We start from the raw sequence: 27,360 nt of genomic DNA on the forward strand, positions 1-27,360 counted from the left end.
CTGGTGGCTGCACAGTAATGAGGACCCTCTTCACAGTTCCAAAGTGGAAAAAGTGCTTGTGGTCAGTCACAGACCAGTGCATAGTACAGAAGAGTAGTAAACACACCTCTCCCTTCTCACTTTGGAAGAAGCAAAAACTTATAACTTATAATTACCTCTGAAAACAGCTGCACAAAAAACTTGAAGCTTAGGATGACACCCTATCCACTCTGGAAGTAGAGACCCACTTTAGAATAGAATTAAAAGTCAAGAAATAGACCACAAAATGAGCAAACAGCAGAAAATGGTCCTGACTATAGAAAGTTAATATGATGACAGGGAAGATAAAAACACAAACTCAGAAGACAACAAAACAAAACTGCTATATCCAAAGCCTCAAAGAAAAACATGAACTGGCCCCAGGTCATAGAAGAGCTCAAAAAGGATTTTAAAAAATTAAGTAGGAGAGGTAGAGGAAAAATTGGGAAGAGAAATAAGAATGATGCAAGAAAATAATAAAAAAGAGTCAAGGGGAAGCTAGGTTGCACAGTGGATAAAGCACTGGCCCTGGATTCAGGAGGACCTGAGTTCAAATTTGACCTTACTTGACACTTACTAGCTGTGTGACTCTGGGATAGTCACTTAACCCTTATTGCCCTGCCCCCCAATAATAATAACAAAAAAGAGTCAATAACTTGGTAAATGACGCACTTAAAATACTGAAGAACACCTTAAAAAACAATAGCCCAAATGATAAAAGAGGCGCAGGAGTCCAATGAAAAGAAGAATGCATAATTGTCCAAATGGACACAAAGATACCAAAATCCAGAAGAGAAAAGAAGTCTTTAAAAAAGCAGAATTGGCCAAATGGAAAAGGAGGTACAAAAGCTCATGGAATAAAATAATTCCTTAAAAATTAGAATTGGGCAAGTGGAAGCTAATGACTTTAAGAGATATCAAGAAACAATAAAACAAAATTGAAATAATGAAAAATACAAGAAAATGTGAAATATCTCATTAAAAAAAAATAACAGGGCAGCTGGGTGGTGTAGTGGGAGGAGCACCAGCCCTGGAGTCAGGAGGACCTGAGTTCAAATCTGACCTCAGACACTTGACACTTACTAGCTGTGTGACCCTGGGCAAGTCACTTAACCCCAATTGCCTCATCAAAACAAAACAAAACAAAATAAAAAACTGGCATGGAAAATAGATCTAGGAGAGATAATTGAAGAATTATTGGACTTCCTAAAAGCCATGATCAAAAATAGCCTCAACATCATCTTTCAAGGAAAAATACTCTAATAATCTAGAACCAGAAGGTAAAATCAAAACTTAAAGAATCCACCAATCACTTCCTAAAAGAGATAGCAAAATAAAAACTCCCAGGGACATTATAACCAAATTCCAGAGCTCCCAGGTCAAGGAGAAAATATTTCAAGCAGACAAAAAGAAACAATTCAGATATTGTGGAGCTACAGTCAGCATAGAATATTTAGTAGTTTCCACAATAAAAGATTGGAGGACTTGCAATGTGATATTCTAGAAAGCAAAAGAGCTAGGATTACAACCAAGAATCACTCACCCAGCAAAACTAAGTATAATCTTTTAGGAGAAAAAATGGATATTCAATGAAATTGAAAACTTTCAAACATTCTTGATAAAAAGACCAGAGTGGAATAGAAAATTCAACTTTCAAATACAAGACTCAAAAGAAGCATAAAAGGTAAACAGAAAAGAGAAATCACAAGAAATTCAATAAGGTTAAACTGTTTACATTCCTACATGGGAAAATTATACTTGTAACTTCTAAAAACTTTCTCATTATGAAGGCAGTAGAAGTATACTTATATACAGGCCATGGGTGTGAGTTGAATATTATGGGATGATTATAAAAATAAAATGAAATTAAGGGGTGAGAACGAAGAATGTAATGGGAGAAGGGGAAAGGGAGAGGTAAAATGGGGTAAATTTTATGAATAAAAGAGGCCCAAAAGATGTTTTACAGTGGAAGGGAATATGAGGGAAGTGGTGGTGGTGGTGGTGGTGGTGGTAAGGAAGCATGAACTTTACTCTCATCAGAATTGACTCAGAGGGAATAACACATTCAGCTGAGTGTAGAAATCTATCTTATACAGGAAAGTAGGAGGGGAAGAAGATAAGAGAAGGGAAGAAAGAAGGGAGGGAAGACTGGGAGAGGTAAAAGTCAGAAGTAAAACACTTTTGAGAATGGAAAGGGTGAAAAGACAGTAGGATAAATGGGGAAAATAGGATGGAGGAAAATACATAGTAATTACTGCTGCAAAAAATTATAGCAATTTTCTCTGAGAAAGACCTAATTTCTCAAAAGATATAGAAAACTGAGTTGAATTAATAGAAATAAGAGCCATTCCCCAACTGATAGATGGTCAAAAGGATATGAAGAGGCAGTTTTCAGATGAAGAAATCAAAATGGTCTATAATCATATGAAAAAATGTTCTAAATCACTATTGACTACAGAAACAAAAACTACACTGAGCTACCAACACACACCTTTAAGATTGGCTAATGTGACAGAAAAGAAAAAATTATAAACATTGGAGGGGATGTGGGAAAATTAATGCACTGTTGGTGAAGTTGTATACTGATTCAACCATTCTGGAGAGAATTTTGGACTATTCCCAAAGGGCTGTAAAACTGTTCTTACTCTTTGATCCAGCAATACTATTACTAGGTCTGTATCCCAAACAAATAAAAAAATATATATATACTATGCACACATATGTACATATACACATACACATACACATACACATACATATACACATACACATACACATACACATACACATACATATACACATACACATACATATACATATACATATATATACATATTCATATACATGCATGTATTAGTGATGGAAAAGAATTGGAAATTTAGGGGAGATGTCCATCAATTGGAAAGTGGCTGAACAAATTGTTGTATATGATTGTGATGGAATACTATAAGAAATGACACACAGGATGATCTCATAAAGCTGGAAGGACTTACATGAACTGATGTAAAGGGAAACAAGCAGAACTAGAATATTGTACACAGTAACAGCAATATTCTATGATGATGTACTGTAAGTAATTTAGCTATTCTCAACAATATAGTGATCCAAGACACTTCTTAAGGACTTGTGATAAAAAATGCTTTCCACCTCCTGAAAAAGAACTAGTAGAGCCTGAATGCAGATCAAAGATACTTTTTTCTTTATTTTGTTGGGTTTTTTTTTTTTTTGGTCTGGGTTTTCTTTAACAGCATGACTTACATGGAAATGTGTTTTACATGACCACACATGTATAACATATGTCAAATTGCTTGCCTTCTCAATGAAGGGGGGACAGGAAGAAGAGAGGGAAAGAATTTGGAATTCAAAATTTGAAAAAATAATGTTGAAACCTTTTACATATAAGTGGGGGGGAGATGTTAATATTATTTTTTTTTTAAAAAGAAAAAGTGTCAGTGTATGTTGCAGCCACCACAAGCATCTCAATAAAGAGCACCATGTGTTGCAGACCATTAAAAAAAGACATTGCACACTTCTGGAATTTTCTGAACCAGAAAATCATTGTGCCTATTTTCCTAAAAAATTAGTAATGCCAATTTATATAGCAGCCACCTGATAATAGACCCTATGCAAGGTAGCATTGCATTAGATTAGACAGCAAGGTGACAGAGTAGGTAAGAGTGTTGGACTTAGGGTTGGGAAGTATCCTGCCTCAGATAGGTACAATGCTGACCTTGGGCAAGTCATTTAACTTCTCTTAGCCTCAATTTCTTCATCCATAAAATGGGAATAATAATAGCACCTATTTCTCAGGGATACTGTGAAGATAAAAAGATACATGTACAACATTTTGCAAACCTTAAAGTACTATGTAAGTGTTAGCTATTATTATATGGGGCCTCTGTTAAATGAAATCATTATAAGTGAAGGATGTGTTAAAGTTACAAGTGTATTAACAATGAATATTGCTTTCTATTGTCCATTTACAATTTCTCTATATTTGGAAATTTCTGTGTTAATATTCACATTTAGAGAATGTTATTTTATTTACCCCAAATGCTTTGGGTTACTTCCCAGGGAACTTTATATAGTTAGAATATATTTTATATAATATAAAAGAACACATTTATGTATAATGTAAATATAATATGTAATAAAATTATATAATATATAGATTAATATACTACTAATATTTTTTATTAATGGACCATATTTTTTGAACTTTCATGATATGTTATCAAATCTCACAATTTACTATGTGAGCTCCCATTTTGTATCCTACTTTTAACTGGCTGTGGAACTTGTAATTAGCAGAGAAATTGTTTGATTTCTTTTCCTTTTTTCTTTTAATCATTGGGTTGAGTGGCAGAGCTAGCATTTGAAATAAGAGCTTTTTGACTCCAAATCCTCAAAGCTCTCTTTCCACTGTACCAGGTCCTTTCTTATGAGCATTAGCTGCTGCATTCAAAGTCCTTTATAACCTGGTCCCCTGATACCTTTCCTATCTTTTTATACCTTACTCCCAATAGGTACTCTTCGATCCAGTGACACTGACTTCCTGGCTATTCTTGGGACAAAATATTTTGTCTCTCAGCTCCTGGCATTTTCTCTGGCGGTCTCCCATACCTAGAGTGGTCTTTCTCTTTATCTCTGTCTGGTATCTTCTTTGGCTTCTTTTGATACCCAACTAAACTTCCATTATTTTTAGGAAACTTTTTCTAGTCCCTCTTAATTCCAGTGCCTTCCCTCCTAATTATTTCCTTTTATCCTGTATATACTTATTTGCATGTCTTCTCCCTCATTAGATTGTGAGCTCCTTGTGGGCAGACATTGTCTTTTGCCTCTTTTTATATCCCTAGCACTTGTACAATATCTGGCACATAGTAGGTGCTTGATAAAAATTGATTGATTGCTATGAAGTTCAAAGCTTGATCATGATGAGTTCCTGACATGAAAATGGTGATTGTGTCATGAAAGTCTAAAGATCATATTGTATATTTTGGCCACTTGCAAAAAAATTACTTTCAGGGCAACTTAGCAGCAAAAGAATCATTAAGAACTTTCAGGGCTATCTGGCTCTAAGTTTTTAGTTATATCTTTTTTTAATTTTTATTTATTTATTTATTTATTTGGAATTTTCCCCAAGTTACATATATAAGGAAATTTTCACATCGATTTTTAAAACTTTGTGCTCCAAATTATCTTCCTCCATCCCTCCCCACCCCCTGAAGAACTCAAGCAATTCAATATAAGCTATACATGTGCAGTCATGCAAAACATTTCCACATTAGTCAAGTTGTGAAAGAAAACAGACAAAAAAAAACTTTAGAAAGAGGAACTAACAAAAAGTATACTTAAATCTGTATTCAGCTACTATCAGTTCTTTCTCTGTAGATGGATTGCATTTTTCATAACTCCTTTTGATAGCATCCTGCTCATCATTTCTTACAGCACAATAGTATTCCATTCCAATCTCATCCCACAATTCATTTAGCCTTTCCCCAAGTGATGGGCATCACCCTAATTTTGAGTTCAACTTTTTAAATCTCCTTTAGGATACCAACCTAGTAGTGGTATTGCTAATTCAAAGAGTATGCATGGTTTTGTAGACCCTTGATCATAGTTCCAAATTGCTCTATGGAATGTTTGAATTGGTTTACAACTTTATTTTTAAATTTTTATTTATTTTTTGGGAGGAGGGTGAGGTAATTGGGGTTAAGTGACTTGCCCAGGGTCACACAGCTAGTAAGTGTTAAGTGTTTGAGGCAGGATTTGAACTCAGGTCCTGCTGACTTCAGGGCTAGTGCCCTATCCAACTGTGCGACCTAGCTGCCCCCGGTTTACCAAGAGTATATTCATGTCTAATTTTCCCCATATCCCCCACAACATTTGTCATTTTCCTCTGTTGTCCTATTATCTAATGCAATAGGTAGGAGGTAGTACCCAGAATTGTTTTGACCTGAATCTCTCCAATCAATAGTGAGTTAGACCAATTTTTTCATATGGCTATAGGTGGCTTTGATTATTTCATCTGAAAACTTCATTCTTTTGATCATCTATCATTTGGGGAATGGCTCCCTTTTTTAAAAACAAATTTAACTTAGTTCTCTATGTGTTTGAGAACTGAGGCCTATCAGACAAACTTGCTTCAAGTTTTTTTTTTTCACAGTTGCTATTGCTAACTGTAGTACCCTCTCTCCCATTACCTCCCTTTGATATTTACTCTATTTTCTATCTTCTTTCACCCTATCCCTCTTCAAAAGTGTTTTGCTTCTGACTGCTCCCTTTCCTGATCTGCCCTCTGTTCCTACACCCCTCTACCCTTATCCCCTTCCCCTCCCACTTTCCTTCAGGGCAAGACGTATTACTATATCAAATTGAATGTGTATATTATTCCCTATTTGACTCAATTTTGATGAAAGTCTTGCTAACTCCCATGCATCACCCCCATCTTCCCCTCCAGTCCATAAGTTTTTTCTTGCTTCTTTTATGTGAGATACTTTACCCCATTCCACTTCTCCCTTTCCTTTTCTCCCAGTGCATTCCTCTCCCTCCTTAATTTAATTTTTTTTTTAATGGGGCAATGGGGTTAAGTGACTTGCCCAGGGTCACACAGCTAGTAAGTGTCAAGTGTCTGAGGCCGGATTTGAACTCAGGAACTCCTGAATCCAGGGCCAGTGCTTTATCCACTGCGCCACCTAGCTGCCCCCTTAATTTAATTTTTAAAAAATATATTAACATGGGGCAATTAGGTGGCACAGTGGACAAAGAACCAGCCCTGGACCCAGGAGGACCCAAGCCTAAATATGGCCTCAGATACCCAACACTCACCAGCTATGCAACACTAGGCAAGCCACTCAACCCTGACCACAGCCCCGCACACAACAAAAACAATAAAAAATGCTTTAAAGATATCATCCCTTTATATTCAACTCACACATGTGCCCTTTGTCTAAATATATTCCATTCAGCTGCACTAATAATGAGAAAGTCCTTATGAGTTAGAAGTATCATCTTCCCATGTAGGAATGTAAAGAATTTAACCTTTTAACACCCCTCATGATTTCTTTTTGCTGATTACCTTTTTATGCTTCTCTAGGGTCTTGTATTTGAAAGTAAAATTTTCTATTCAGTTCAGGTCTTTTCATCAGGAATGCCTGAAAGTCCTCTTTTTCACTGAAGTCCTATTTTTCCTCTTGAAAGATTATACTCAGTTTTGTTGGGTAGATGATTGTTGGTCATAATTCTAGTTCCTTTGCCCTCCAAAATATCATATTCCAAGCTCTCTAATCCTTTAATGTAGAAGCTGCTAGATCTTGTGTTCTCCTGACTGTGGCTCCACAGTACTTGTACTGTTTCTTTCTTACTGCTTGCAATATTTTTTCCTTGACCTGAGAGCTTTGGAATTTGTCTATAACATTCCTGGAAGTTTTCATTTTGGGATCTCTTTCAGGAGGTGATTTGTGGATTCTTTCAATTTCTATTTTACCTTCTGTTTCTAGAATATCAGGGCAATTTTTCCTGACAACTTCTTGGAAGATGATGTCTAAGCTCTTGTTTTGATCATGGCTTTCAGGTAGTCCAATAATTTTCAAATTATATTTCCTGGCTCTCTTTTCCAGGTCATTTGTTTTTCCAAGGAGATATTTCTCATTGCTTTCTATTTTTTCTTTTATTTGGATTTGCTTTATTATGTTTTGATTTCTCATAAAGGCATTAGCTTCCATTTGCTCAATCCTTATTCTTAAGAAATTATTTTCTTCAGAAAGCTTTTGTATCTCCTTCTCCATTTGGCCTTTCAAGCTGTTCACTTTTTTTCACAACTTTCCTGCATCACTCTCATTTCTTTTTCTGTTTTGCCTCTACCTCTCTTACCTTATCTTCAAAGTACTTTTTGAGCACTTCTATGACCTGAGACCATATTTTTCTTGGAAGTTTTGGATGTAGGAGTTTTGACTTTATTATTTTCTTCTGAGGGTGTATTTTGATCTTCCTTGTCACCAAAGAAACTTTCTAGAGTTAGCATCTTTTTCTGTCTGCTCATTTTGCCAGCCTATTTCTTGACTTTTAACTCCTTCTTAAAGTAGGGTACTGCTTCCAGGGCACATTGTCCCAAGCTTCAGGGGGTCCCACATGGTACGATTTAAGGAGAGGCATATTCTGTACTTCCCTGACTTGTGCCCTGATCTTTAATTAACCTCAGGTCTGCTTGCTCTTTAATCCGGGAACAGATTTCTGTTTCACTGTGGTTGTAAGCTTGGGCATGCCTGTGCCCCTCCCCTACTTGGGCTGCCAGTCAAGATTGCTTCCTGGTTCTAAGCACATACAACCCAACAGGGTTCCACCTCAGGTCCAGCAGAGAGCCATGCAATCTCCGCCTGGCCAACCACTCACCCCCCTCACGAGATGGTGAGCTGAGTTCCTGAAGTAGCCCCCAGTGCAGCTGATTCAGAGACTCCCTCTGGTGTGACCTGCCTGGGACTGGATCTGTCTCAGTGTGGCCAGGGTCTGGGCTCAACTTTCACCTTGGTACAACAAACCTTTCCTGCCAACCTTCTAAGCCATCTTTGGATGGAAAATCATCTCTCCCCATCCTTTTGTGGGTTCTGCTGCTCCAGGAATTGTCTTATGGTATTATTTGGAGCTATCTGGAGATATTGTGGGGACAGGTCCATAATTTTACTGCTTTTCTCCCACCATCTTGGCTCCACTCCTAGTTATAGCCTCAGGTACTTATCAGAGCCATGAGGTGGTGAAGGGAGTAATGATTCTCTGGCCCTTATAGTCACTAAAATGGAAGCACTTATATCATTATACTCTTTTAATTACATAGTAGCAACCTTGCAAAAGAAAAAATCTCCTTTGTAGTGTTTTTATTGACATATTTTGTTTTTAAATCACTTAAACTCTCTCCTGTGTCCTCCATCTCTTCCTCTCAGAGAGCCGTCCCTTATTACCATGGGTTTTTTTTTTTAAAGAAAAAAAAGAATTAAAAAAATAATCAAAACCAATTGATAAATGGAAAGGTTCTGAAAATGTTTACAATGTTTCACAGCCATGCAACCCCTTATATTTACAAAGAAGTGTGCATGTGGGGGATTTGGGGGGTTTGTGTTTGTTTGCCAAAAGGTTAGAAGTATATGTTCAGGGGTGGCTAGGTGGCGCAGTGGATAAAGCACCGGTCCTGGAGTCAGGAGTACCTGAGTTCAAATCCAGCCTCAGACACTTAACACTTACTAGCTGTGTGACCCTGGGGATGTCACTTAACCCCAATTGCCTCACTAAAAAAAAAAAAGTATATGTTCATTAAGAGAGGATGGATTCTATGTACATATGTATATCTGGTAGCACAAGGGTTTTATTCATTTGGAGTCCCTACAAACATATCTTTCCTTTCTGAGATCCCATGGGTATATGGCATTGGGTTTCCAGAATAGGGTTTAGTCATGGTAGTTTTTGCAACACTATAGTACTATTATGTGAAGACCTGCTTATTCCATGTGTACTACTCATCACCAGAATTATACATCTATATTTTCTGTGACCCCTCATCATTTAGCGCCTCCTTTCTTAGTGCCTATAGTGAGGTCTCTCCTGTCACTGAGGGAAGTGATTCAATAAATTGTTGTTTATTCGTTGGTTTTTCAATCATGTCTGACTCTTCATGACTCTATTTGGGGCTTTCTTGGTGAAAATCTTGGAGTGATTTTCTATTTCCTTCTCCAGATCTTTTTACAGATGAGGAACTAAGGAAAATAGGTTTGCCTAGGGCCACACAGCTAGTAACTTGTGGTAGTGTGAATAACCTCTTGTTTTCTGGGTCTAGCCTTTCTTGCCTCTCTGGACTACTTCTGCTATGCTAAGTCTTGTTCTCCTCCCTGGTATTCCTACCCTGTCCTTTCTCTGGAAACCTCAAAATCTGAAATATCTCATGCTAAAAATCTTGATATTTTTAGCTAATTTGTCCCTAACATCTAATGGAAGCAAAGGTAGGAAGCCAATTAAATATATCTGAATGAGACCTTGTCCTTCCCTATAAAATTCACACTCCCTTTCATAACATTGGACAACCCTCGTGTCAACACTAACCTAGGAGAAGGCTGGCAGTCAACAAATATTCATTACTTACTATGTGCCTGGCAATGTACTAAGGAGCATGCTTGCAAAGTCTAAAGAGTCAGAAGTACAGCTAGGAAAGAAATGAACCATAAGATGCATGGAAATTTTAGCTGCATCTTATTTGTGTCTTCTGATTTCATAAGATAAAGCAAGTATGGATATGGCTCAGTTTCTACAAGAGCATATCAATTTGTTTGTATTTAGTGTACTAATAATTAGTATTTGCCTGTGACCAAAAGGGTACATCTGGGTGGCAAAGTAGATAGACTGCCAGCCCTGGAGTCAGAAAGACCTGGGTCCAGCCTCAGACACTCCCTAGGTGGACAAGTCATTTCACCCTATTTGCCTCAGTTTCCTTGTCTGTCAGATGGGCTAGAGAAGGAAATGGCAAACAATTTCAGGATCTCTGCCAAGAAAAATGGGGTCACGGAGAGTGGGACATTACTGAAACAACTCAACACCAACAATGATCAAAAAAACTTTAAGATCTTTTGAGTACCCTTTTCTAACATCTCTTCCACTCCATCATTATAGGTGGAAGGGAGCCAGATAGAACTGGGAGCCACTTTCTTTTTTTATTCTGTTTTATGGGTCACCATCACCTGGTGGTAGCCAACCCACTGGTAATGAGCCTCTGCATATTCAGCTACACTGGTCTTTGAGTAGTAAGTGTAGCTTTCCCTCATTACAGAATTAAAAGCTTTTCTAGATCGGTAGAAACTGCCAGAATTTTCTATTCGACTGACACCAACTTTGAGAACCCAACTTTGCTTCTACACCACAGTGAAACAACAAGTAGGATTTTTGTGGACAAGGTAATTTTATAACTGAAAAAGTTTTAAATAAAATTAACAGCAAAGGCATACATAGGATTTCAAAGGAACCCAATTATATTAATATACATTATCAAAATGTTGGGGGGAAATGTTCAAGAAGCTCCAGGTTAAGGATACCTGCTTTGAAAGATGAAAAGAATCAGGGTGGAGAAATAAAGAGAGAATTGTGCTTTTGGTGGTGGTGGAGGAGGAACAACAGAAGAAGCACATGACATTTTGTTTTTTCTCTATCCTTATATCCATCCTGGTTAAGAAGAACACAGGAAGGAAGACAGGAAAGTGAAGTTTTTTGAACTGATGTCTAAACTTGAAAAAAAAATCTACAAAAAGTAGAAGCTTTAGCTGAAAAGAAGGAAGAGACCCCATACCTTCTTCATTAAGCATTTCCTATGTTGTGTGGATTTTTCATAGCCTTTTTGAAGAACCTCTCTGTCCTCTAGCACTTCCACTGGGTTTTGCTCTTTCATTTACTTGTCTTTTATAACTCTTCTCATCTCATTCAGGATCTGGGAATAAGGCTAGATAACTATGAGTACATAGCTTCCTGCTAAGGCTTTGTAGTTAGTTAGATAACTTATAGTGGTTTAAACAGCCTCCCTTCCCCAGGCTCCCAGTTTCAATATTTCCATAACTAAACAGGGTGAAAGTTCATTCTCCTCTGTAATAATCATGGAGATTACACAGAACACTTCAGGGACTTCTCCATCTGTTTTTTGTGATTGGAGCTGACTTGGCTGAATCTCATAGACTTTTCTAATGAGGTGTTTAAATATCACCTCCATCCTCAAGCCACAATTGATTCTGAATGTGATTCTTGTACCTTCTTCTAACGCACATAGCTATGTTTTGGTGCTGTATTCATGGCATCTGGAAAAATTTAGCCTTCTGCTACAAATCAGTATCCCACAACACTGACAAACAAGGCTGTAGGATACTGATTTCATGAATAGTCATACTTGCAGCCCCATTGTGATAATTTGGCCCATTTTTATTTAGACACTAACAATCAGGAACCATTGTGTCAGACCCAGATGGCCTAGATGACATGATCACCTAAGACCTTAGTGTACCTCTGATGATATGGGACAGAATTTTAGGGTCAATAAATAATGTCAAACAGGTATTTGGGGGTCCAGAAGGGACAGTGCCCTAGTGAAAATATTTTAATATAATTGACCATATTTTATATTATAATGAATATTTTATATATTTTTATTTTATTAATTTAAAAACATTATTCTGAGAAAGGATATAGAAGATTCAACAGATTGTGAAATGAGTAAATGATACAAAAATAGATAAGAACTTCTTGTTTTAGAAACATGACCCCTGGAGTTTCTTATAACTTTACATCTATGATTCTTTCCAGTCCTCTGTATGAAACTGTGCCACTCTGGCTGGACAGCTCCTCTTTCCCAGGGATATAAATTGTTTCTTCTTCACATGTTCTTCCACAAGTCAACCTTTAGTAATGACTACTTAAGGAAGCATGGATGAAATCATGAACCTAGTTTATATTCTTAGCCCATGCACTCCTCCAATCTTGTTTTATACTGAGACAATCAAGTTCATGGGAATGAGTTAAGTCATGCATGGAAAGTAAATGTTTGTGACATTTCTTGAATTGAAAATAATGTACTTACTGATTTAGTGTTTCCTTCATAAATTTCTTCCTCCAGAGGTTCAAGCTTTAGGTCCTTATGGTTAGGAAGAGGGGAAAAAAATCACATAGCACAGAGGATTAGCACTTAAATAAAAAGAAGAAGGTTATACATTTGAAAAATCTTTTGGGAAATACTACTACTTATTTCCAGATTTTTTTCCCCTGACATCTCAGCAAGGTGGTGCAGTGGATAGAGCACTGAGCCTGGAGTCAGGAAGATTTAATTTCAAATCTAGCCTCAGACACTTACTAGCTATGTGATCCTAAGCAAGTCACTTAACCCTGCTTGCCTCAGCTTCCTCATCTGTAAAATGAGCTAGTTGTCAAAGAAAAGAGCAAACCACTTTAGGATCTTTGCCTCAAAATCCCCAAATGATGTCATGTGGAGTCAGACATGACTGAAAAATGACTGGCCAACAACAATCAGAAGACAGGCTGTGCTTCATCCCTCTTTGACCTTTCCTTTGCACGTCATATTTTAAATTGCATCATATATAACTATTTTTATATATGTATTTCACTACTAAATTATAAACTCCACGAGGGCAGAGAACTATGTATATTTTAAAATCTTTGTATCACCAATAACTAGATCAGTATATCAATATATAATAGGTGCTTAATAAATGTTTAATGAAATAGGAGTCTTATAACCTCAAGATGTATAAGGAATACTGATATTAGGCTATTGGAATGAACAACTTTTCATATATTTGCAAGCTAAAATGAGACAGTACTTTACTAAAGTTTTCCAGTGCCTCATCATGTCATGCAGTTGACTCTGGGTTCTTAAAACCTGTGTTAGCCAAGCACAAACTCAGGCAAGTCCTACCAAGATGGAAGTGCTTTGGTTTTATGTCTGCCAGGAGACCATCCTGTGTACTTGAATCTTGAACACTACAAATGAACAATGAGTTGGACATAAAATTAAATAAGAGGGTGGCCTGCATGTCCTCTGGAAACTGCACATTTTTGATGACCCCAAACTACTCCATGAAACAGACTTTTCTTTGAAAAGCAATATTTTTCTATAATAGTATCTGGCTACAAGTCATGGAATACCACAAGAATTGATCTTGAAGGTCACTTAAAAGTCAATGGAAAGATACATAGTAAGTGGTTAGGATGCACTTCAAATGAAGCATGTCATTAAAGAAATATGAAATTGTGGGGGGGAGAATAGTCATATAGGGAAAGTGGTCATATAGGGAGAGCAAGTGACAATCACTGAATGATCTGTGGAGTCCATTGGTATCTATGTTGAGACAATTAGAGGAAGATGCGCCACACATTGGTAGATTCCCATTTGTAGATGCATGGGAAGATAGATATGAGAGTTGTTTATGGGATGAGAAGACAAATTAAATGTAACTTGTATTATAAGAAGAAGTATCTATGTCAATAAGATCACAGGTACATCAGAGCAAGTCTTAGATTTCTTTCTGGTGTATGTATACTTGCCTAGAAGACTATTTTACGGAGAACTCACACAAGGCAAGTTCTCACATGGTGGTCAGAAGAAGCAATACAAGAACAAGGTCTTTCTGAGGAACTTTGGAATTGATTGTGTGACATGGGGGATACTAACAAAGGAACACCCAGAATGGCATACTCAAATCAAAGAGGGTGCTGTGCTCTATGAGCAAAGCAGAATTGAAGTAGCTCAATAGAAAGGCAAGATGTGCACATTTAGAGAATCCACCCCGAATGTTCACATAAACTATTTGTGTCTGACCTGTGGTAGAGCATTCTGACCTCATATTGGTCTGATCAGCCACAGTCAGACATGCTGTAACTTGACTCTAACATAGTGATATCATTTTGATCCTCTTCAAGAATGAAGGATAGCTACAGACCAACCGATTTAGCCAAACTACATGGAGTCAAATGAGCCAAAGAAAGATGAACAAAGTTGCTTATTAGTGAATCTGGTCCATGTAAACTTAAGGCTACAGTTGTGTTACATGTAGCTGGGACTAGCAGTTGATTTTGTGAAGACAAGCCAATAGTATCTTCACAGAATTACAGAATCTCAGGGTTGGAAGAGTCCTCCATGGCTATGTAGTCCAACATGTACCTAAGCAGGAATACCTTCATAACATGCAAAGTGGTTCTCCTGCCTCTGCTTGGAGATTAGTGGAACAGAAATAAGAAATGACTGATGCCAACATGTGTATTGTGCAAAATACTTTTAGAAAGGTTCATTTGCTCATCTGTGTATAGTTTCAGGCAATAGCCTTGAGATACAAGGGTTACCACAAATGCTTATTGGTAAGGAAAGATAGCTTGTGTCCCTTAACAAGATCACCTTCTTAAAAGGACTACCACAGCATGTGCTTAATGTCAGCAAATAAGGTGAATCAGCATGGAAATGAAATACACTCACCTGCTACTGGAAAATCAAGTAACTCTTGTGGATAAGCTTCATTTGGTATAAGACAAAATAAGGTGAAGGAAAAATCTGAAAGCACATTGACTTATCTATTCATTCTAAGAGACAGCCCATACTGAGACCTACACAGCAAAGAGACCCATGGTAGAAACCACTGCTTATTTTACTTTCTGTACATTCTCTGGGTATATAAAAGAACAAAGGATAAAAGAAAATTAAAAAGATGAAGTATGTGATAATAGTATCAACTGATTTAAAGAATTTAAAAATACAAAAATAAGAAAACATTTCCTACGTTAGAGAAATTTTTTCTTAAAAGAAGTATGTAATTCGTTCTTAGGCACCAAAGCAAAGGCAAGTTTGCAAAGATGTTTATGCTCCTAAATTGAAGGAAAATGCAATAATATGTTGGATTTATTCCTTGGTCAGAAATAGGAGGTGAAACATGTTTCAGGAGTTCTGAATTTCTATGTCTTCTAATACTAGAAAACAACTTCTGAAGCCATAATTTGTTAGAATATTCTTAATTAGCCATGGCAAATGGATAAGTGATTAACAGCAAGTTGTGGGTTAGACAATTGCTCCAGGATGAAAAGAATATGATTTCAACATGTGAAGAGTAAATGGGGATGAATACTTTTGGGCATACTTTTTATGGCAGATCTGATAAGTGACAATTTCCCAAGGCTCACTCCTTAGCTCTTTGTTCTATTCTTTCAAAATACCCTTCCTCAAAAATCCTGTTTATTCTTATAGTTTCAACTCTTACCCCTATGTAATTGTGACTCCAATGTGTAGCTCTAATCCCAACCTCTTTCCTGAGTTCCTGTATTATATATTTAACTGCATACTATAAATTTCCAATTAGATATCCTGCTGTTATCCCAAACTCATGTTAAGTTTTGGGCAGGTGGGGCTCATTAGCCTTGGCAGGCAACCTGCCTAGGGGAAGGAAACCCTGATTTTAAACCTCTGCTGCCTTGCAGCTATACCCATATATGGGAAAGGCTTTGGGAGTTAACCCAGAGGAAAAATCAGGAGTCAGAGTCGCTTAGGCAGTTGGATGTTGGACATCACGTCCCTCTGGCAACTCCTGCAGCGGCACTGGTGCCAAACTGTATTGGCTCTGCCTCTCCTTTGGATCCACCAATGTCGCGGAGAGAGAAAACCTGCTGCATGGGCAACAGCTTGTTTTCCATATTGATCCACCAGCGCCCTGGAGAGGACACTCCAGTTACTCCTCATGGGGTAGATACAACACGGGATGTGGCAGTTACTGGTTATAAGTCACTCAGGAGCTGCAGCTCCCATATCGGACTGCACAGCCACACTGTGGCCTATGGCTCTTCAAGGCGCTGATCCATGGTTGTCATCTTTCCTCCCACACCATCTCTCTTCTTTGAATTGCCAATTACCATAATGCCACCAATATCCTAATCATCTAGACTCATTATCTCGGATTCATATTTGATTCTTCCAATTCCTTTGTCTCCAAATCTAATGAAACACTAATTTCCATTGCTTATTTTTCAAAATGTGCCCTTTCCTTTCTATTATCAAGGCTAAGATGTTAACTGAGGCCTCTATCACTTCACTCAGATTGTTCTTTAACAGTCTTTGAATGAATCTTTCATTTCTCGGTCTGGCCTCTACACTTCCACCTGCCTAAGTTTCATATGCTTATGTTAATTTCCTACTCAAAACTATTCAATGGCTCACCAGTACATGGTTCTTCACATTCTTGCTTCAGTTATCCTCATCTTTTACTACTCTAAAAAAATAATTCTCCATGCCAGCCAGACTTGTTTCTTCAATGTTCTTTTTTTCAGTTTTTGTAACTTTAAATTCATCTTCCTCTGGGCTTACCTAAACTTTAACCCCTTTTAAGGATCAATATGCGTAGTCAAACAAAACAAATTTCTATATTCTCTATACCCCAAAACATACGATTCATTTTATCTCTTGAATCCATCAACTTTCTGTCCCAAGGAATATTTTGTCACGTAATTGTGTCTTACTTCTTTAAGTAGCATCTAATCTCATAGAAGGCAGAGACCCTGTACCAAACATATTTGCACCCCACCCTTATTGTTTGGTACACAAATACTTATAATTGACTTATTGTTATTGTTATTATTATTATTATTATTATTATTATTGTTATTTTGCAGAGCAATGAGGGTTAAGTGACTTACCTAGGGTCACACAGCTAGTAAGTGTCAAGTGTCTGAGGCCAGATTTGACCTCAGGTCCTCCTGACTCCACAGCTGGATTGTTCTTGCTGTTAAAACTTATTGGCCTATAAAATTGTGTATACCCTTTGATCCAGTACTACCACTATTAGGTCTGTATCCCAAAGAGATCATAAAAAAGGAAAAGGGACTCACATGTACAAAAATATTTATAACATTTCTTTTTGTTGTGGCAAAGAATTGAAAATCAAGGGAATGCCCATCAGTTGGGGAATAGCTGAACAAGTTGTAGTATGTGAATGTAATAGAATACTATTGTGCTGTAAGAAATGATGAGCAGGCAGATTTCAGAAAAACCTGGAAAGACTTAAGTGGCCTGATGCTGAGTGAAGTGAGCAGAACCAGGACCATATTATACACAGTAAAAGCAACATTGTGTGATGATCAACTGTGATAAACTTTGCTCTTCTCGAGAATACAATGATCTAAGACAATCCCAAAAGACTCATGATGGAAAATGCTCTCCACATCCAGAAAAAGTACTATAGAGTCTGAACATAGATCAAAGCATAGTAGTTTCACTTTTTTGTTGCTTTTGCATTTTTTCTTTCTCATGATTTTTCTCTTTTGTTCTGATTCTTCTTTCACAATATGACTAATGTGGAAATTTGTTTAATATGATTGTACATGTATAAACAATATCAGATTGCTTGCTGGCTTGGGAGGGGGCAGAGAAGGGAGAGAATGAGAAAAACTAGGAACTCAAAATCTTACAAAATTGAATGTTGAAAACTGCCTTTACATGTAATTGGAAAAAATAAAGTTAAAATATACACCATGAAAAAAAATCTTAGGGGAGGCTACAGTTTAGCATAATAATATTGCATATTCCAGTTTATAGAGATTTATTTGGACCCATTAATTGAAATATCCTAGCATTTGTCTGGAATCACATGATCTAATTTTGAAGATAATTAAAACCTTTTCAGAAACCAAAGCCTAAACATGTACATAACTGGGAAGTTATTCTTCTAGCAATCATATATATTATATATATATATATATACATCAATTATATGTAATATATTAAAAATATATTTCTCCAAAGAAAGTCAAGTCTTCTGGTTGCCTTGTCTGTGTATTGACATAGTTAATTTTTCATCAAGCCTAGGAATATTTCAGAACCTCCAGGACAAGACCCAAAATGACCCAAGAGTTGTGCCTAAAACTATATACTCAGGAAAATAAACTAGATGAAGAATGCCTGTTGTTCTGACTATGACATGCACGTATATTGGAAAACTATAAAGCTTGTCCATCCACATGTGTGCATCTATATACATGTATACATGTATGTATATACACATATACATTTAAGTATATGCATATACACATATCATGCACAAACATACAAATAGACAATGAATTAGAGAAGCAAAGTTGACTGCATTATCATTGGGAAAAAAAACCCGCAAAACTCCTTGAATGATCCTTAACTTTTCTTTGGGAAAAAATGTCCATCAAATATATTTTATAACAATGTTTTATAACTTCAGTATGTTTGTCAGTCAAGAATCCTAAAATCTTTTAAGAATTCAAAATTAGTAACTCTCAGAAGGAAATGGAGAGGTATGTGGTGGGTATGATCAAGTTGTAACACATAAGAAATAAAGAAAAATTACTGGAACAAAGAAATGTATGATAGAAAAAGAAACGTCTATCTAATGGAAACGGCAAGGTGTAATTGATGGGTGGCCCATGTGCTTCACTACTTGTTGCTGTTGTTTGTCCTTCATTCTCAAAGAAGACCATGACATGTGGAGGTGATATCATGACTTGCACTGAATTAGATTTAAGTGAGAGAGAGAGCTGTGCAAAGTCACCAATCTCACTCTCTCCTCCAGAGCCATCTGGGTCCAGTTACAAGATATAAATCAAGATGACTGGAAATAGCCCCAGATGTTTAAGGCAATTGGGGTTAATGACTTTCCCAAGGTCACACAGCTACTAAGTGTGTGAGGTAAGATTTGAACTTAGGTTCTTCTAACTTCAGGCCAGTGCTCTATCCACTGCACCACCTGGCCACCTGCTTCACTAATAGCCTCGTGATGTCAAGAGACAGCAAGAACATGTTGTGCAAAACCTCTGTGGTAGACTTATGGAAGGGAATAGACAAGAAGGACACAGGATCCGCAGGCATGGATGGCCTGCTATCTGTATTGTGGTAGGGAACAGAATAGCTTCATTTGGCTATTTGAAGCCTGACTATCTTGCCCACATCTTTTTGTGAATCTGCCACAGGGGTGGCTGAGGGCCTTCCTTGCTTTCTCTTGAAAGTCCCCTCTAATAAATTCTTTCACTTCTTTCAACCTCAGTTTCCTACTTGTAAAATGGGGATGATAATAAGAACTTTATCTTCCAGATTCTTGTGAGGACTTAAAAATAGCATTTATTCAGCATTCACTATCTGCTAACACTGTGCTAAGTGCTGGAAGAACAAGTACAATTAGAAAGAAAAACATTAAAGATTAAATGAAATAATGTGTCAACTGTTTGAAAGCTTCAAAGCGCTATGTAAATACTACTTATGCTATTATTATTTATTATTATCATTACCATTGATTGACAGCTAAGAAATAGGACCTTAGGCAGTACACTGACTCCCAACACAACAATAGATTGAAGATATTATTATTTTTAGCAAATACATATGTGCACACATCCTGAGCATCCTCAGATAAATCAGTGAGGGCCATCCTACCTCTGTGGGCTGCTTTTCCTGCTATTGTGAAAGCTCTGATAGCCACAGGGACAATGATGAGCATTCAGAGCAGAAAGCAAACACAAAGAGAAGGGGACAAGATAAAAGGGAGTACTCACCTTCTTCTCCAGCCGATCAATTAGTTTCTGGAGTCTGTTTATCTGGGTCATCCACTGATTGTCTTCCTCCAACAGGCCTTGGGGAAGAGAAATCATGATGACAATTTGCTACATATCAAAAATTCAAGCAGAGTAGTAATACTGAAAGAGCTGAGAGTTTTTCCTTTACCTTGAAGGGAGAACCATGTATCTGACTAAATTAACTCACTTTTTGTTGTTCAGTCCCTTCAGTCATGTCCTGCTCTTTGCAACCCCATTTGGAGTTTTCTTGGCAGAGATACTGGAGTAGTTTGTCATTTTTTTTCTACAGCTTATTTGATAGATGAAGAAACTGAAACAAACATGGTGACTTGCCCAGGGTCATATAGCTAGTAAGTGTCTGAGGCCACATTTGAACTCTGATCTTCCTGACTCCAGGCCAGGTGCTCTATCCACTGTACCACCTAGTTGCCCTAAGTACATATTCTGAGATTCTTTTCTTCAATACTGATTATATTGCCTTTGAGTCTTTCAAAGGGAAAGGGCAAAGTGATAAGAAGCCTGGTAGCTATGCCTAGGCAAGGACAATCTTAAGGAAATGAAGATGACTTGACAATAATTATCTTTATAACTAGGAAGATGTAAGGAGAATAAAGAACTATATTGTCAAGAAATCCTGGGTTCAGATCCTGCTTCAGATGCTCAACAACTGTGTGACTCTGGACAAGTCCCTTAATAGGAAGACTAGAATTTAGGAATATTTTTTTTCCTTTTTTTTCCTTTTCTTTCTTTCTTTCTTTCTTTTTTTGTAGGGCAAATAGGGTTAAGTGACTTGCCCAGGGTCACATAGCTAGTAAGTGTCAGAGGCCGGATTTGACCTTAGGAAGATGAGTCTTTCTGACTCCAAACCTGTTCTCTCTCACTTGGGCTTTCTCCTCCCCACCTCCAGCTGATTGATTGCTGAAAGAAACTCAGATACTTTTTAGGATCCCTAGAAGAACCACACTTTTTTTTCTCAATCAACATGGAGCTGTAGCTGCTAAGGGTCCTCCCAAAGTGCAAGGCTGGGGTCCCCACCCCTCTCCAGGGATGGTTCTATGTCCAGCATTTATTACCTTATTCAACTTCATTTGCAAAACAACTACTCGATAGAGAAAGTAAAAAATGCCACCTACTTTACCTGGACCACCTGTATGAAACTGAGGACTATTGGGAGAGAAGCTACTGTGTCTCTGGATTCTGCGATTAGATCGTTTGCCAGGCCATGGAATTGATAGGACTTCTGGTTTGGTTGGGCCTTGCCTTTAACAACAAAGAGAAAGAGTGAATCTTGATATTGATTTCACAGCATCATAAAATTTTAGAGTTTGATGGGCCCCTGAAGATTTCCAGGTCCAACTCATCCCTCCAGCCTATCTCCCCACCAAAAAAATTTCATCTACAACATAATTGAAAAGTTGTTATCCAGCTTTGTTCCTGAGAATCTGTATATCCCAAGGAACCCATTTTACTTTCAGATGCTCCTAATTGTTATAAAGGTTTTTCTTAATTGAACCCTAAATGTGCTTCTTTGTGGTTTATACCTATTGATCTTGCATCTTTCTTCTGTAATCAAAGAAAAAGACTTATAAGCACTTCTTTGTAGTTTTCATGACCTTTCATGACCTCCTCTAGTCTTCCCTTCTCTAAGATAAACATCCCCAAAGCTTTCCATTCTCATAAATTATGGATTGGAAGCCTCTTTTCATTTTGACTATTCTTATGGACACTCTAGATTATCAATACATTTTCTAACTGTGATACCCAGAACATAATGCTCCAAATGGGATTTGATCAGTCATCTTCTTATTACCAGAAGCTTCACCTATTGTAGTTCATATCAGGATTACATGCCAGGATTATATCAGTTTTATTTTGGTTGGGTCTTTTTGGCTCCCCTATTACATTGTTGACTCAGATTAAGCTTGCAATATGACAGTACCAAAATCTCCAAGGATTTTTCAGATAAATTGCTGTCTATATATGATTTATATGATATGCTTTCTGACCAACCTTTACTGTCTTGGACCTATGAGGTTGATTTTTTTTTCTAACCAACACTAAGACCTTTCATTTATCTTTAAAAGTCCTAGCATGTTAAGATCCTTTATGAATACTAACTTTGAAAAATGTATTTTCTGACTTCACTGACAGCGATTATCTGCTTAAGGGAAAAGAAGCCTGGAAAGAGGATTGCTTTTTCTTAAGTGGCCTCCAGAGACATGAGAGGAAAAGGAACTGCATGTAGCCAAGAGGCAAAATTTGGTGATTTTGTAGAAAAATAAAGAAAAAAAAACATATCAAAGTTACTTACTAACAAATTATAAAATTAAGAATCCATATATATATATGTATATATATGTATATGTATACACACACACACAGAATAGATGTATATGTTGTTTGTCCTTCATTCTCAAAGAGGACCATGACATCCAGAGATGATATCATGACTTGCACTGAAGAGTTTGTGTGAGGGTTGGCTGTGCTAGATCACAAACCTCACTCTCTCCTCCAGAGTCATCTGAGTCCAGTACTGGGGATGGCCCCCAGTGCAGTGGGAAACTTTGTCCATGTTTATGTTTGCATATATATGTAAATATGTGTATATAGGATGATGAAATGGAAGATGAAAATTTAATAATTACAGAATAACATGTTTGTATCATAGGAATTAGACCTGGAAGAGACCTTAAGAATTGAAAATATTCATTTTATTGCTTTAAGCTAAGGAAATGGAAGCCTTACTTATATTATATGTATACCTACAAAAGTCATCTTTACTTATACTTCTGCTTGAAATGCCTTCCTGATTCCACGCAAGCCTGTGTTAATGTAACTGTTAATGTCAAGAAAACAACATCCATCTAAGCTAGGAAATAATGAAAGGACCAATTATATACATTCCTTTCCCCTTCATATTTTGGAAATTATAGTACATATTAGAAGCCTCATTCAGATTATGATAAAACTACTGATTTAAAAAAAATTATCGGTTATTTTGTCAATTGGTTATATACAATTTTTTGTAGTTGTCCAATCGTTTCAGTTTGTGTCCAACTCATCATGATCCCATATGCAGTTTTCTTGGCAGAGATGTTAAAGTGTTTTGCCATTTCCTTCTCCAGCTTATTTTATGGGTGAGAAAACTGAGACAAACAAAGTGAAGTGACTTACCCAGGGTTATATAGCTAGTAAGTGTCTGAGGCCTGTTTTGAACTCAGGGAGATTCCTGATGCCAAGCATAGTGCTTTATCCACTGTACCACATAGCTGGCCTTATGTGAAATATGAGAGAAATTAGTCATCTTTGCTTCATTTCTTAACTCCTTGGGAAAGTTTTCAATGTTTCTAATGATAAGCTATTTCATAATGCTGTAGCTTATTTTCATATAGTATTTTAGTGCTTATATTTTATCTCACTGATCCTCATAGTTATCCTGTGAGGTAAGTGTTATTATTATTCCCATTTTACAGATGAAGAAACTAAGCCACAGAAAGGATAGGTAACTTTCCCAGGGCTACATAACTAGGAAGTGACTGAGGCAGGATTCAAACCCAAGTTCCAAGCTAAATTCCTCATGTCATGCTTCTATTCTTTTCCATTTTCCTCACTATAAACTTTCCGAGTGATAAGTAATGCTCATGTTTCTTTCTGATAACTACAACTCAAATTATGCCACTCCCAAGGCTGACATTGGGGGTCAAATTCATCTGGTCCAAAATGCTTTCATTCATTTCTTTCAGCAATCCAACACTGAAGGCTGGGAATCATTCAATTGATGTAGCCTGAAGAGCAGTTCTCTCATTGCCAATGGCTCAATGCCAATGATCAAAAAGAGATTTTTTTCTGTGTTTCACATGAATTTTTTGCTTTTGTTCTCCTGGTTTCCATGTGTCTTTCACCTAAGATCTTTAGTCCCTGGGATTGTAGTTTTCAGGAGTGAATACAAACTTATTTTACATAACCAAATAGTTTGAGATGGCTCTTTTCTTCTGATTCCAGCTATACTTGAGCCAGTGACCTCTAAAATGAAACCTTCTACAAGCCATGAACAATACTCTAATCCTATTCATTTCCCCTGAACTTATATTGTTTTATGTTCTTTCTCATTAAACACAGCTGCTGTGCAGCTGCTGGCAGTGATCAGATGAGATTGAACTCAAAGCCATCCCAGGGACTAAAACAAAGAAAAATGGTTGTTCCTTTATTAAAAAAATCCCTGCACGGTGTTTATTATGGAACACAAATGTGCTGCAGGTAGCCACAGAAAATTAAGGTATTGGTGAATGGCCAGAGAGCCTGAGATGTAAAAACTGTTCTCTAATACATCCTTGACTCTAAAAAAAGAACCCATTTTAGTTCCAGTAATACTAAACAAAAGAAACAATAGAACATGCCTTATTTTCTCATTAGGCAAATGAAATCTGTTCCATTGTGCCTTAAGACATTTTGTCTTCCATAACTGAGCGCCAAGAATTTGCTATTTTTGTTTTTCTAAAGCTACTTTGCATGCTTTGCTATTTGAAAAGGAAGCAAGAGGGTAGCAGAATCTGAATCATTAAAATAGCACCTTTTAAATGTGATTTTAATGCAGTGATGATCTTTGCTTTCAATTTTGTTATTGTCCATACACTTGACCAAGGCACTAGTGTGTCACCTCACCTCACCTCACCTCACCTTACCTCACCATACCTCACCACCACACCATCACTTGGTACTATTTCATTGAAATTCCCTGCTGACCACAACCTTCTTTCCTTCCACACCCTCACTTCTACTGAACCTCTCTTTACTTTCATCACTAGATCTATAACTCCTCCTAGTTTCTCCAGTCACTCTTTCCTGCCCTTGCCTCATTGCCTCAATACCCAATCATGAGCCCTTGGTCAGGTATTTAAATGGAGACACTCCACACTCTTAAATTTCTTTCCCTTTTGTTCTTCTGCATTTCTTTCTCTGTTAAATCCTAACCTTGGGCAATCCCCAGTGAGATGCCTAGCAATGTTGAAAACCAGGGAAATGTTAACTGTGCCTAATGTAAATTTATGCCATCTAACCTCTGCTGTGCCCTCAGCAGTCCTTTAATTTTTCTTTGATCAATTCCATATGCCATTCCTTGCAATGATTTTTAAAGCCTTTTTCACTGTCCTCAATCTCTAATTCTACCACTGCCGCCTTTACCTGATGACTTTGCTTCTTGTTTAATTGAGAACAAGACCTTCTGATGAGAACTTTTCCAGCTTCTCTCCTCTATAGCTCGATACCACTCAAGGTCTTCACTCATCCTTTCCTCTTTCCCTTATGTCTCAAAGAAGAAGGTAACTCTCCTCCTTGCCAAGCTTAACCCCAACAATTATGCCTCTGATTCTATTTCTACCTGCTAATCCCCAGGAATTTACATAATTCATCATTTCCCACTTCTTTATGTATTCATTCTCTCCCTCTCCATTGGTTCCTTTTCACTCAAAAATATAATCAGATCTCATCTAATATGGTTAACAAGTCACAAGCATTTGTTAAACATATGCTATGCCAGGCACTGTGCTAAACCCTGGGGATTTACCATAAAGAGAGGTAAAAATAGAGTCCCTTCCTTCAAAGTACTCACATTCTAAGAGGGGAGACAACATGCAAACATCCACATATAGACACAATATATGCAGCATAAATGGAAGGTAATCACAGAGGGAAGACCCTAGCAGCAAGGAAGAGAAGGGGCAAGGATTGGGAAAGGCTTCTTAGAGAAGATGGGATCACTGGTGAGTTTTGAAGGAAACCAGGAAATCTTTAAAGTGGAGGTAAAGAGGGAGAGCATTGTAAGCATGGGGATATGGGATATCCAATGAAAAGACACATAGCTGGGAGATGGCATTGTGTGCAAGAACAGCAAGGTCAGTGTTTCTGGATCACAGAGAATATGGAAGAGTAAAATGTAAGAAGACTGGAAAAGATGGGAAGGAACCAGGTTGTGGCAAGCTTTAAAAGCCAAACAAAACAATTTAGACTTGCTCCAGAGGTTATAGGGAGCCATTGGAATTTACTGAATCCAGAGGTGACATGGTCAGACCCATGCTTTCAGAAGATCACTTTAGTAACTTGAAGGGATATGGATTGGAGTGGGGAGGAACCTGAGGGCCCATCTTAAACAAAACAAAAAACTCCCTTCTCTTGATGTTTGTACCATCTAAAACTGTGGTCCTAAATTGAACAGATGTCCATCAATTGGTGAATAGCTGAACAAGTTGTTGGATACGATTGTGATGGAATATTATTGTGCTATAAGAAATGATGAGCAGGATGCTCTCAGAAAAACCTGGAAAGACTTACACGAACTGATACAAAGTGAAATGAGCAGAAGCAAGAGAACATTGTACACAGTAACAGCAATATTGTACAATAATCAAGTCTGAATGACTTAGTTATTCTCAGCAATACAATGATCCAAGGCAATTCTGAAGGACTTAAAATGAAAAATGCTATTCACCTCCAGAAAAAGAACTAATCAAGTCTGAATGCAGATTGATCAATACTTTGCTTTATTTTTCTTCTTTTTTTGTCTGTTTTCTTTCACAACATGACTAATGTGGAAATGTTTTTCATGAATACACATGTATAACATATCAAATCACTTACTTTCTTAGCAGGGGGAAGGAAGAAAGGGAGAGATTTTGAAATTCAACATTTAAAAAAAGAATGCTAAAATATTTTTACATGTAATTGGTGAAAAATAAAATATTAAATAATAAAAATAAAACCATTGTCCTACCTCTTTTTCCCTTTACCCCTAAACTTCTAGAAAGCATGGTCCATTGCCTGCTATATTTACTTCTTCATGGCCCACTCACTTTTCAACCCTTTGCAATTTGACTTGTTTGTGATACACTGCAAGTTGTTTACAGGTCTTCTTTGCAATGTTACAAATGATGCTGGTTTTATCAGTATGTTTTAGGACTTCAAGCTCTATGTGAATTAACAGTGTGATATGGCAATAAAGAAAAGTAATAAAATCTTAGGCTATATATATTTTTTAAAATATAGTTTTCCGGAGGAAGGTGATCCCCCAATCTATTCTTTTATGGTCAGATAATATCTGGAGTATTGTACTCAGTACTAGTCACCAAAATTTAAGGAGGATATTGATAAATTAGAACACATTAAGGGGAAAATCAACCAGTATGATAAAGAGGCTTGAATTTATGCTATATAAAGGGACTGGCCAATATTTAACCTGGAAAAGAGAAG

General features: G+C 37.1%; 1 protein-coding gene across 1 annotated transcript in view; it reads right to left on the bottom strand.

The window, feature by feature from the left end:
* Positions 1 to 27,360, bottom strand: part of NECAB1 (N-terminal EF-hand calcium binding protein 1) — a 219,486-nt gene that overhangs the window by 24,037 nt on the left and 168,089 nt on the right. Inside the window, exons 7-9 of the mRNA XM_043975891.1 lie at positions 21,257 to 21,378; positions 20,098 to 20,174; positions 12,614 to 12,667 (exon numbers count right to left, since the gene is read on the bottom strand). Of these exons, the coding sequence (XP_043831826.1) occupies positions 12,614 to 12,667; positions 20,098 to 20,174; positions 21,257 to 21,378 (253 nt within the window). The remainder of the gene's footprint in view (positions 1 to 12,613; positions 12,668 to 20,097; positions 20,175 to 21,256; positions 21,379 to 27,360) is intronic.

This window comes from Dromiciops gliroides, chromosome 1 (genome assembly GCF_019393635.1).
Source record: "Dromiciops gliroides isolate mDroGli1 chromosome 1, mDroGli1.pri, whole genome shotgun sequence".
NCBI lineage: Eukaryota > Metazoa > Chordata > Mammalia > Microbiotheria > Microbiotheriidae > Dromiciops > Dromiciops gliroides.